Source organism: Salarias fasciatus, chromosome 10 (assembly GCF_902148845.1).
Source record: "Salarias fasciatus chromosome 10, fSalaFa1.1, whole genome shotgun sequence".
Taxonomy (NCBI): domain Eukaryota; kingdom Metazoa; phylum Chordata; class Actinopteri; order Blenniiformes; family Blenniidae; genus Salarias; species Salarias fasciatus.
The window spans coordinates 24,869,267-24,882,614 of record NC_043754.1 but is presented as its reverse complement, the minus strand read 5'-3'; the positions used below and the strand labels follow the sequence as shown (position 1 = coordinate 24,882,614).

At 46.8% G+C, this 13,348-nt stretch overlaps 1 protein-coding gene and 1 long non-coding RNA gene across 3 annotated transcripts in view; both read right to left on the bottom strand.

The window, feature by feature from the left end:
• Positions 1-5,726: 5,726 nt before the first annotated feature.
• Positions 5,727-13,348, bottom strand: part of LOC115395006 (NLR family CARD domain-containing protein 3-like) — a 119,886-nt gene continuing 112,264 nt past the window's right edge. The window contains exon 7 of the mRNA XM_030100344.1: positions 5,727-6,155. Coding sequence (XP_029956204.1) covers positions 6,140-6,155 — 16 coding nt within the window. The 3' untranslated portion in view covers positions 5,727-6,139. The remainder of the gene's footprint in view (positions 6,156-13,348) is intronic.
• LOC115395518 (uncharacterized) lies at positions 9,815-12,998 on the bottom strand. Of its 2 annotated transcripts, none has more exons than XR_003932284.1 (6): positions 12,877-12,998; positions 12,398-12,520; positions 10,397-10,449; positions 10,147-10,266; positions 9,937-9,983; positions 9,815-9,826 (listed from the first exon to the last, which is right to left on the bottom strand). It is a non-coding gene; the product is annotated as an uncharacterized LOC115395518 (long non-coding RNA). The 2 variants fall into 2 exon arrangements; XR_003932283.1 differs by having other exon boundaries at positions 12,402-12,520.

Below are 13,348 nucleotides of genomic sequence, written 5' to 3'. Positions count from 1 at the left end.
TCTCCCATCCGCCTAATTCGCCAGATGTAGCCTCGAGTGACTTTTTCTTGTTCCCCAAGTTGAAGAAGGAGCTGAAGGGACAGCGGTGACAGACAAATCGCAGCCGGCCCAGAATGGCACAATTACACACTGGTGTCACGACACATTCATGAAGTGGGAGACACGGCTGGAGCGCTGCATTAATGCGAATGGAGATTATTTTGAAGGTGACGGTGGTGTTTTATTTTGAAATGTCAGAAATAAAAAGTTACAACTGAATTCCGGTTTCATTTGGGTGCCCCCTCGTAATTACATGCATTGTAATGTGTAATTATATGCATGTTACAGTCTAATTACACGCGCGTCATTTCATAATTACATGTGTGTTAAGATATAATTACTTCCTCTGTCTTCCGGGGACGCTCCATAGCGTGTGACCCGGCAGCTCCTCGAGTGTTGTTTCTGTTGTTTGTACAGCGTCTGAGGTGTCACCTTTTCAGTGATCAACAATGTGGTTACTCAGATTGGACTACTTTGGACTGCTTTTGTGGGGACTGCTTCTCGTGCTCTGTATGTGTTACGAGTCGAGTGAACCTACCTGGATCGGTGTTCTCCCACGCATCACCTTTAGCCGGGAGTCTTTACTTCAGCTCCGGTTCCCCACGCTTCATGTCAGGCCGCCTCCTGGCATCCCACCGGAGCTCCGATGCATGACAGCTAAACCCGCGCGCCGCAAACGGGGTAAACGTGGTGGATTAATCCGGCGACTGAAGAGGATTGATCTTCTGGACCGGTGTCGGCTCCCGGCTCTGCCGCCGATCGTGCTAGGGAACGCACGGTCGATCCGCCACAAACTTGATGAGGTAGAGGCGTGGATCACAGTCCGACAGGAGATCAGGAAGGCCTGCCTGCTTGTCTTTACTGAATCCTGGCTCAACGACTCCGACCTGGATGAGGATCTGTCACTGAGCGGCTTTGGGATTCCGCCGAGACTGGATCGTAACAAGGAAGTTACTGGCAAGTCACGCGGAGGAGGAGTGTGCTGCTATATTAACCAAAGGTACTGTAACACTGTGGTGGTGCGAGAGAAGATCTGCACACCTGACATAGAACTTTTGTGTATCTCTCTCCGGCCTTTTTTCTTGCCGCGCGAGTTTCAGCAGTTATTTTTCACCATTGTGTACGTGCACCCGCGTGCAGACGCTGCAGCCGCTGCACAGCTGATCGGTGACGTCACGCACCGGCTTGACAGTATCTGCCCCGACGCCCCAAAATGTATCCTGGGGGACTTTAATCACTGTCGTCTGGGAGATACTCTTAAGACTTATGAACAATATGTCACCTGTGCCACAACACAGAGGAACACGACCATAGCTTTGTGCTATGGCAGTGTGAATGGAGCGTATAAGTCAATGCCGCTTCCTCCACTTGGATCATCGTATCATAACTGTGTTTACCTCATGCCGCGGTACGTCCCTGTGTTCAGGCGCTTGCCACGCGAGGAAAAGACTGTGAAATGTTGGTCTGAGGACAGCATTTCTACTCTTCAAGCTTGGTTTGAATGCACTGATTGGGACTGCTTCTTTGATTCTTCTGATGATATTAATGAAATGTGTGACTCTATCTCTTCTTATGTCACGTTTTGTGTGGATTCAGTTGTCCTGTTAAAAAAGGTTGTTATTTACCCAAATAACAAGCCATGGGTAACTAAAGAGCTCAAATCAGCTATCAATAAGAAGAAAATGATTTATTGCACTGGTGATCAATGGGAGAAGAAAGAAATCTCCAGAGAAGTGAAAGGAGAACTTAGAAAGGCCAGACTTAAGTACAAAGAGAAAGTTGAGGCCCAGTTCACCAGTGGTGATATCAGAGCAGCTTGGCGTGGGATTAAAAACATGGCCTCTGGTAGCCATCAAAAGGAGGACAGGAAGCCTGTCACAATTAATGGTGTGTCTGATTTTGAACTGACAAGTGCTTTTAATTCTTTTTTCACTCGGTTTGGAAGAGTTGATGTGGAGGAAAATGTGTCAGATTGCAGGAATACTCTCAAGCCTGTAAGTGAGATTGTAATTTCTGAGAGTCACGTCACTGCCCTCTTTAAGAAGGTCAAAACAGGGAAGGCGAGGTGTCCTGACACCATCTGTGGTCGTACGCTGCACCACTGTGCCACACAGCTCAGTGGTGTGTTCTTCAGACTGTTCCAGTCTTGTATGGATCGCTGTAAAATCCCCTCTTTATGGAAGACCTCAACAGTAATTCCTCTTCCAAAATCCAGCAAGTCAAGAGAGCTGAATGAATTCAGACCAGTCGCACTCACGTCACTCGTCATGAAATGCTTTGAGCAAATATTAAAAGCCCACATATTGCCTTTTACAGCAGGGAGACTAGATCCACTGCAATTCGCTTATCAATTAAATAAAGGGGTGGAGGACGCAAAGCTTTTCTTACTTAACACCGTCTACAAGCACCTTGAAAACGCAGGGGCCCATGTCAGACTCTTATTTGCAGATTTCTCTTCTGCTTTTAATAAAATGCAGCCTCACATCCTGATTCACAGGCTGGCTTCAGATTTTAACCTTCCGGACCAATTGTTGTCATTGATCTTAGATTTTCTCACTGATCGGGTCCAGCGTGTTCTGGTCTCCTCCCACCCCCTCCAACACGGGGTCTCCTCAAGGCTGTGTCCTGTCTCCTCTTCTGTTTATTCTCTACACCAACAACTGCAGATCCGCTGAGGAGAACAGATTTCTGATTAAAATTTCAGACAACACAGTTCTGGTTTCTCTACTGTCACGACAGGAGGGAAATCATGGTCCTGCTTTAGGCCATTTTGTTAAGTGGTGCGAGGAAAATTACCTTGACTTAAATGTTTTAAAAACTAAGGATATGGTCATTGATTTTAGACGGACTTCCTCCCACAGTGTCAGTGTCATCCATGGAGAAAACGTGGAAATTGTCAATAGTTATAAATATCTGGGCACGGTGATAGATGACAAATTAAGATTTGACATGAACACTGAGCACATTGTCAAACGTGGGCAGCAGCGTACCTACTTGTTAAGAAGGTTGAACTCTTTTAATGTGAACAAAACTCTTTTAAATAATTTTTACTGCTCGTTTATTGAGAGTTTACTCACATTTTCTTTTATCTGTTGGTTTCAATCCTTGTCTGTGAGGGACGAAAACAAACTGCAGAACATTGTCAAGACCTGCTCTAAAATCCCAGGTGTTAAACTGAGGGACTTGCATTCTCTGTGGGAGCAGCAGGTGCTGAGTAAAGCACACAGCATCTTGGCTCAGCCTCTTCATCCTCTGACTCCAGAGTTTATCTTAATGCCTTCTGGACGCCGGTATTTTGCTCCAGCTAGGAAAACTAATCGTTTTTCAAACTCTTTTGTGCCTTCTGCAATCAAATTATTGAACTCCAGCTCCTAAATTGTTTATTGTATTGCTTGTTTTAATATTTTCAACCTGAGTTCCACTTGTGGTTAAACTGGACTGTCTCATGTTGTATTTACATGTGAAACGACTCGAGATGTGCTGCAAACGAATTGCCCTATGGGATCAATAAAGTTTTCTGAATCTGAATCTGAATCTGAAGATATTACATTCGCGTCACAGTATAATTTAACGTAATTTGATGTGTAGTTATATACGTGTTACAATGTAAGTACATGAGAGAGAAGAGATACTCCCTTTCATCAAACTGACAGGTTGACCTCTGAATGAACTCACCCCCCCTCCTCCCCTAGCCCCCCTCCTCCCCTAGCCCATCTCATGCCCCCTCCACCCCACCCCGTGGGAAAGTGGGGGAAAAAATTAAGTCCCGCCTCCCCCCGCGCTGTCCACTCACCCCTCTCTCCAGCAGTCCTGAGGCCCCTCCTCTCACCCTCCCTCTAGAGAGGGCTCTATTTATACCCGTCACAAAATGCACTACTACTACTACTGATTTTTTGGAAAAAAAAAATGGCTCAGGAGAGAGTTATTCACCTACCGATCCTCTGCGACATGCCGGTTGCGGTGTACAAAAACATGCCGACGATCCTGAACGCGCCAAAGAAGCACGTGATGCATCTGCTTAGGACCCAGCTCCGTCCTTCGGAATCACTGGAGCAAGAATGGCCGCTTGAACTGGACAGACAGATCGGTACATGGGCCTATGTGTTCAAGTATGCTACGGGGGAGCTTTGCCTATATAAGTGGATTGAGGGTGAAAAGCAGGGATCTGTACCCTGCCTAGCGACGCTGAACTCCAATGACTGGGGTGTGCTGTATCACATGTTGGCCCGATACGTCCGAGCTAACCCTGTTGAAGATGTTGTGAAGGTGAAGCCCGTCAAGCCGGTGCTGATATCCGGTCGACCTCTGAAGCGCGAGCTGGTGGAAGAGGAGGATGAACCAACGAGGCCTCCGAAGCGTGAGTCCGTGGAAGAGGGTACACAAACGGAGTCTCCTTCTTATTCTTCTTCGAGAAAAGTGCTTTACAGTGTTGTGTGGCAGTCCAGGGCGGGAAGACCAGGACCAAGGGGGTGCATTGGAGGATCCGTGGATCTACTCTGAAGAAGAGGATGAAGCTGTCTGATGAAGGTGACCTAGCCGCCCCTTCCCATTCGATTAAAACACTTGCGTTGATACTGCTAATATACAAATTCTCGCGACACACACGCATACACTCCGTAACGTAGACTTTTGCTCTTAGAATGATTGTGATGATGATCTATAGATTGATCAGTAAATGGGTTGATTGATTTGCGGGTTTGTAATTTAAAGCTAGGGTCGACGATCTTGGAAAACTAGCATGTAGCACGAATGTAGCATCTCCCAAGGCTCCGCCCAGCTCCCACCCCATTGGAGGAGCTCCCGTTGGGAGCGAACGCACTGGACGCGGAAGTGCCGCGCGCCCGGAGTTTGTGATCGCCTCCAATGTTATTAACCTTTCTGACTGCCGCACACAACATGCATAGGAGCGCAGCGCGCCCGCTCCGCTTCCTTCTATTTTTCACATGAGTCGCGAGCGCCGAGAGCGCCTTGGCAACGCGCTCTGAACCAGCGCCAGTGCACGCCATTGAAATGTACGAGCAGGGGGCTGGTAGAACGGCGAAGGGATTTGATTGGTTCCTGACGAGCGGTCCGCGCGATACGATTGGTCGGAGTTTTTACACTCCTGTGGCCGTTACAGTTGTCAGATTTTTTCCGCACCTTTTTCCGTCCATATAATGTATTGACTTCTCCCAGGGGGCAGGGAGCATTTCACTCAGTATGACTAAAAGTGCTTTAGGACAACATCGTCTACCCGAGCTTTAATATGTCGATTTTGTGATTATAGATTGATTTACACACAGCCAGCAGAATTCTGTTTTATTACATATATAATGATGTCACAAGATGTATTCTCTTTTTTTCTATTAAAAACTAATCAATAGTAGGGGGGTTTCAGAAGGACTGTTGCAACAATTCTAAAAAAATACGAAAAAAAATTACAACAAATGACACAGGTATCTTAGCTCACCTTATATATATATATATATATATATATATATATATATATATATATATATATATAAAACACTCAAATCAGTTTTTTGGATACTTGTAATGATTAGAAAGATTGGCATTATAACATGAATATACATTTTTTTTTAGAATTTCATAGTTACATTAGATGAATAGATTGCATGCTTATTATGTTGTACAAACAAAGAAAAAAAAATCACATTTCTGGAGTTGTGATCTGTGGTATTTAAAGGTTTAGAGCTCCTGAAGGAAAAGTTTTCCGTCAGAACGTTGGTGGATGGGTCCAAATCAGTGAAGGGACACTTGTTTTTTTTTTCTTTCCTTTTTTCTTTTCATACACATGCAGACACACAAACTGCAATGAAGAACGCTTGCTGCTCTGAGCTGCATTTTCAACAAGCTGACACACAGTGGCAGATACTCTGGGACTGGTGAAAGATCCTGTCAGAGATCGGAATGTAAAGAGAGGAGGCGGTACCACATCATGGAGGATTGATGAGAGGCTGGTTTACCCTCCTTGGCATACAAATCAACACACACACTCACACAAATTCAATTTTTTGAGTGAAATGATGAAATCCTATCAAAGGGAGGATTGTTGGGAATATGCACTTGATCTTCAGGACTCACAGCATCCTCTCTGCTCTCAGTCGTTCTTCCAGCTGCAGAGAGATGAGAGGTGATGGTCAGAGAGTGTGAAGCAGTGAGGACTTCAGTCCTGTTCAGAGCAGCAGTCAGCAGCTCCGAGCTCATGAAGGACCACCACTGTCAGACCAACACAACAAGCCTGTGGCTCCTCTGATTGGCTGACTGTGTGTCCTCTGCTGTCCAATCCTGAAGCTGCTCAGCGTTCTCCTCTCACAGCCTCACTGAGAGTCAAACACTGGATCTTTGTTCTCACACTGACTGTGTTTAGTCCAAACCTGCTGAAAGCAGCATGGACTCACTCCAACCATCTACTGACCTCAGAGTCTGCAGGCTGCAGTCTGGACTCTGATGGAGAGCAACCAGCTGCTGCACATCTGGATCCTGCAGATGGTTGGAATTCAGGTAGAGCTCCTTCAGGTGGGAGGGGTTGGACTTCAGAGCTGAGGCCAGAGAAGAACAGCTGATCTTTGACAAACTGCAGCTCTCCAACCTGAATAAAGAGAGAAAGCAGCAGAATCAATGAGGAGGAACCAATCAGATGTATTGATGGAGAAATGAGCAGCTCCACATTACTGAGTCCTGATCACACACCAGTCAGCTGCTGCTGAGCTCAGTCCACTCTCTCACTGCAGGATCAGAGTCTCAGATCAGTTGCTGACAAACATTTCTCCTTCTACAACAGGAACAGTCAACTGACCTCAGAGTCTGCAGACCACAGAGTGGACTCTGCAGAAAACCACACAGCTGAGAAACTCCTGAATCCTGCAGACGGTTCCAGCTCAGGTCCAGATGTTCCAGATGTTTCTGGAGGGAGGGGTTGGACTTCAGAGCTGAGGCCAGAGAAGAACAGCTGATCTCTGACATTATGCAGTGAAAAAACCTGAATAAAGAGAGAAAGAAGTGAGATTAGAGGACAGAGTTTGATGTTGAAGTGACTGAGAGCTGAAGAAGGTTCAGACTGGAAGAGTTTAGAAATGTAAAGTTCAACCAGCTGAAGCCTCCAGGAGGAGAAGAGCTCTCATCAACATGCTGCAGAGCTCAGTCCACTCTCTGTCCAAACTACATCTGGAATCCTCCTAAACTCCTCTCAGTCCTTTGACTCCAACAGATTCTACCTTCAGACAGTGAACTGACCTCAGAGTCTCCAGGTTACAGTTTGGACTCTCCAGTCCAGAACACAGAATCTTCACTGATGAATCCTCCAGGATGTTGTAACTCAGATCCAGATGTTTCAGATGGGAGGGGTCAGAGGTCAGAGCTGAGGAGATCACTTCACAGTGAGGATCAGAGAGTCCACAGAAAGAAAGACTGTAATGAGACCCAGAGAGGACAGGACGTTATGAGAGAGGACACTTTGTTGGACTGTTGGACATCAGACCTGCTCTCCTGTAGAAACTCCACAACCTGCCCCGCTGCTCTGAGCTGCAGGGCTTTAGTCCTGTTCCTGCTGAGTCTGACAGGAATTATTTCATCAGATGGAAACAGTCTCAAGAAGATCAAGAGAAGATCTGCTGCTTTATTTTCACTTTCATTTTCACTTTTCATTGTTCCCCCCTGTGCAATGACAATAAAGGGTATTCTATTCTATTGTATTCTATTCTTTGAGGGCTGATGAGATGAATTCAAAAAACTGGAATATATTTGAATTTTCCAGACAAGAACAGACTGAATGTGAATTAGAACATGAAGGAAGACTGACAGCCTCAGTCTGAGCAGATCCTGAGAACTGAGCCAACCTCTGGAGGGGATTGTTTACATTTAGTCACAGCAGGAAATGTAGAGAATAATGGGACGAGTGGACTGATGGGTTCTTCAGGACAGATCACTGAGGATCATCTCCACAGAGGAACTACAGGAACTACTTTCTACAATCATCACTGAGACATTGATCATGAAGACTTGTGGACTCACTCAGCCTTCCTGCAGTTCTTCACAGCTGGGATCAGTCTCCGTCGTCCCTCCCATGATGTCTTGTAGTTCTTCAGGTCCAACTCCTCCAGGACCTGGTCTGACATCTGCAGCATGTAGGCCAGAGCTGAGCAGTGGATCTCAGAGAGTTCCTTCTCTGATCTGTTCTCTGACTTCAGGAACTTCTGGATCTCCTGATGTACTGAGAGGTCCTTCATCTCCATCAGACAGTGGAAGATGTTGATGCTTCTGTCAGGAGACATTTCTTTATTGTTGATCTCCTTCAGGTTCTGGATGACTCTCTGGATGGTTTCTGGACTGATCTCTGTCTGACCCAGCAGACCTTCTAAGAGTCTCCGGTTGGATTCCAGAGAGAGGCCATGAAGGAAGCGGACAAACAGGTCCAGGTGGCCGTTCGGACTTCTGAGGGATTTCAGAAGGACGATCTTCAGGAAATCATCAAAAGATGTGAAAATGAATTTCATCAGGACATCTGTCATCCTGCTGGTGAAACAGTGGAACATGAAGACTGCAGCCAGAAACTCCTGAACAGTCAGATGGACGAAACTGTAGACGGCTTTCTGGAAGATCAAAGACTCTCTTTTTAAGATCTGAGAACAGATTCCAGAGAACAGCGAGGCCTCAGTCACATCCAGACCACACTGCTCCAGGTCTTCTTGGTAGAACAGGATGTTTCCTTTGTCCAGATGTTCCAAGGCCATCCTGCCCAGCTGCAGAAGAAGCTCCCTGTCAGCCTCCGTCAGCTCCTGTGGACCCGTCTCAGGTCCTTCATGGTACTTGAGCTTCTTCCTGTGAGTCTGGACCAGCACAAAGTGGGAGTACATGTCAGTCAGGGTCTGGGGCAGCTCTCCTCTCTGCTCGCTGCTCAACATGTGCTCCAGAACTGTAGCAGTGATCCAGCAGAAGACTGGGATTCCACACATGATGTGGAGGCTCCTGGAGGTCTGGATGTGGGAGATGATTCTGCTGCTCAGCTCCTCATCACTCAGCCTCCTCCTGAAGTACTCCTCCTTCTGGGCGTCAGTGAAGCCTCGCACTTCTGTCAGTCTGTCCACACATGTTGGAGGGATCTGATGGGCCGCCGCCGGTCGGGAAGTGATCCAGACCCGAGCCGAGGGCAGCAGATCCCCCCGGATGAGGTCAGTGAGCAGCTCGCCGACTGAAGACTGCTGAGAGACGTCAAGCAGCCGCCGGCTGCTGCTGAAGTCCAGAGAAAGTCTGCTTTCATCCAGGCCATCAAAGATGAAGAGCAGCTTGCAGACGGCCAGCTCCTCTGCCGTCAGCTTCTGCAGCGTGGGATGGAAAACAGCCAGCAGCGAGAGGAGGCTGTACGGCCGCTCTCCCAGCAGGTTCAGCTCCCTGAAGGAGAGCACCACCAGCACCCCCACATCCTGGTTCTCCAGGCCCTCGGCCCAGTCCAGACTGAACTTGTGCACCGAGAAGGTTTTTCCGCTGCCGGCCACGCCGCTGGTCAGAACCACTCGGATGTGTCTGAGCTGCTGGGCCGAGGCTTTGAAGATGTCCTGAACCCTGATGGCAGAGTGACGGAGGCTGTCCTTCCTGGAAGCTGTCTCCAGCTGCTGCAGCTCAGGTTCCCTCTGAAGCTCCTCACTGAGTCCCTCTGTGATGTGGAGCTCAGTGTAGATCCTGTTGAGGAGGCTTCCTCCTCCTGTTTCATCACTTCCTTCAGTCACATGTTCACATCTCCTCCTCACACTCTTCTTATGTTCTTCTAGAAGCTGCTGCAGACCCACACCTGCTCAGAGACAACAACAACAATCACACTGCACACAAACAACAAGCTTTCATGTCTCTACAACACAACAACAAGTCCCAGTTCCTCAGCAGACACATGTCCACTCTTACTTCTGGATCTTTCTGGCTGCTCCTCACAGACATCAGTCCTCTTCTCTCTGTGGACACCAAGCAACATTTACTCTGAGCAACACAACACACAGCAGAGACACAAAGATCTTCAACTCTCACACTGCTTCAAACTACTGGAGCTGAATCTGAAAGTGAGCTCAACATCTCTCACTCTGGTTTGGAGGAAATCAAAGAAAAACACTTTCTTACTTTGTGTCTGAAGGTCCAGGGTCAACACTGAACTTTGGTAGAAGACCTTTGGACCGGTTACTCTTCAGAGACAACCTGCTGGATCCTGAAGACTCTGCTGTGTGTCTCAGCTGCTGATGTCTACACACACACACACACACACACACACACACACAGGACGGGTCATTTTCCTCTGTGGAGGCAGGAACAACCACTGACAGACAGACTGAAGAGAAGAGAGGCGACTGCAGGAGCAGCTGACGTCTCTTACCTGTCCACACCTGATCTGTCCTCCTCTTCATCCACACCAGACATCTTCAGTCACTGAGAGAGAGCAGCAACACACACACACACACACACACACACACACACACACACACACACACACACACACACACACACACACACACAAAATCAATCAATCACCATGCACAGGAACAGAACATCACATCAACCCCCCCTTGCCTGGACCTCCCTCTGCCCCCTGGCCCCCGGTGTGACTGTCCTCAGTGGCCCCCAGCCACACGGCCCCACCAGCACGGGGACCGGCCCACGTCCCAGAAGGCCCAAGGGCTCTGCGGTGATGTGGGCGACGCACCACACCCGTCTGGAAACACGGACCGAGGAGTCGAACGCACACGAGTCAGAGGGCGAAGGTGAAACCCTGCGCTGCCATGACAGTGAGGGCGGGGCTGTGGTGGGACAATGTTGTTGTCTTTACTTTGTCATCCTCGGGAACATTCAATTTTGATTTTTTGTAAGTATTGCATGTTAAAGAAATCTCATATTCTCTTCTTTCTGTCTGCCATCGTTTTTTGATTGCGAAGAAGCTGCTTCCTGATGAGGTAATGTCCTTAACAAACAATTTAAATTTAATTTCTTTTTCATTTTTTTTTCAACATATTCCACAGTGTGTAAATCCATACCACACATACTTTTTTAAATATTTTATGGATTTTCTTTTTTTTTTTAAATTAGGTTTCCAGTCAATGCTAATGTAAGGTGCTAAAGCTTGAAGCTGCCACCAGGGGGGGCTGCAGCCCCGGCAGCACCTCCCTTCCTGCACTAGTGTGTTTATGTCTTTCTCTGCATCCCTCAGGATGTAAGGTCACAGATTTCACAGCGGGAGTCGGCATTGCAGTAAAGTTTTTTTTGTTTTTTTTTCACTTTTAGCTTTACATGATCTTACTCCTTAAAGCTCGTGTCCGGAGCTTTGAAAGAATGAGATTTTTTTTTTAATCCAGCATCTGGAAGTTCCGCCCTCCCTCTGCTTTCGAGCAACCAAGCCACGCCCCTTTAATTGTGCACGTGCATTACCCGTGGAGTTAAAATGTGTGCCTCCGAGTCTGCAAGCATCCTCCATGTTGAGCTGTTTACGGTGGATGTTCAGCAGACAGTGGATATATCCAAGGTAAGCGCGGCGGCGTAAAGCTCGTGTCCGGAGTTTCCGTTCGTTTCCAACGTATGTATCGTTTTTCAACAGAGCTTAAATGTGTCAGTCTGGTTCGATACTACAATATAAAATTAGCATAAAGCAATATAAAAATTTATTTATGAGCCCCGCCTTCGTCTCATAGACCCCCATGTTATCCGAAAAAGCGCCGGTCAGCGTCAGCCAATAGATTTCGAGCTTCCGCATTCTCATGCTGTCAATCAAAGTGTGCACGCAGCCAGAGAGCACGGCCGCTCGCCCAGGCAGAGGAGAGTTAGCTCTGCAGCAGCCGCCGCGCTTACCTCGGTTATGTCCACTGTCTGCTGAACATCCACCGTAAACAGCTAAACGTGTCGGATGCTGTAGGACTCGGAGGCTCTCATTTTCACCCGACAGATAATTCGCGTGCACAATTAAAGGGGCGTGGCTTGGTCGCTCATGAAAGCAGAGGGAGGGCGGAAAAAACCTCTCTCTTTCAAAACTCTGGACACGAGCTTTAAGCTCTGTTGAAAAATGATACATACATTGGAAACGAACGGAAACTCCGGACAAGAGCTTGAAGAGAAATAGAAACATGTCTCCAGAGTTGTCCTTGTTGATCACCTCTTTTCAACTTTTTAAACTGCCTTGTTTGAAATGTAGAGATGACAACATATGATTCATTAACATTTTAACTGATCATAACACAGGTATATGATTTACTTAAATTCTTCAAATGACAGTCTGAGAAACCAAGTTATCAAGATAAGAAATATTTTGGTTGAAGAAACCTTTAATTTTATTTTATTGTAAAAACAAAACAAAAGAAAATCTCCAATAAATATGTATTTACACACATACACACAGTGATCTCACTGAAAGCCCGGTCCTGACGGTGCGGTCTCCGGTTCTTCAACTATGGCTCGATAGGGGGCGCTAAAGCACGGTCCTTATGGCGTGGTCCTGACAGTGCTGTCTCTGGCGCTGCAGACATTTATTATTGACTATTGATCAGAAAATGATAGTTCTCTGTTTCAGGCTCTGCCACTGATGTGTTCAGGCGCTGGACAAGAACAAACTAGAGACTGGAAACTACTGAGCGCAAAGTGACTCAAGAAAGAACTGAAGTCTTTAAATGAGTTTTTTACTTTCACTTTCATCAGGAGTCTCAGTTCTCAGTGAGGAAATAGAGATAAAGGAAACCAAGCAAGGCAACTCAGAGCAAATGTGCAAAAATAAAGCATAAAATCGATCCATGGGTCCAGTTATCAGCTTGAAATGACACTAAAAGCAGCTAAACATCAGGACACAGGGAGACAGTGAGACTCATTAAAACTCACATTTCTTCCTGTGGACCAGTCAGATGGAGCAGAGATCCTGGAGACACGGAGACTTGTGAAGTGAACTGCGCCACGGTCTGGATGTGAGACCTTATCTCCACCAGAGGAGCAGGATGTTTTTTTAAAGGAGACGCAGCTCGCTGCTCCGGAGGACTGGTGACTGCTGTCAAGCCAGACGACACGTTGTTTAGCGGGGCGCACATATTCTTATCATTACGGTAAAAGCGAAACTGAAAGGATAACAAAATAAACATCCACGCCGTCTGCCCTGGCAGGGATCACAACTCACCTTATTGATAATTAATAGAAGACATATTAATACTGTAGTTAAAACACACAACTGAAGTACGAAGTAAATTAAGGAAAGCTTTAATAATCCGAATTTTGACTCAATAAGTCAAAGAATCTGGCAGCAACTGACCTAAAATGAGACATTTTCCATGTAAATATTAATATAAACTATTGACAGCAT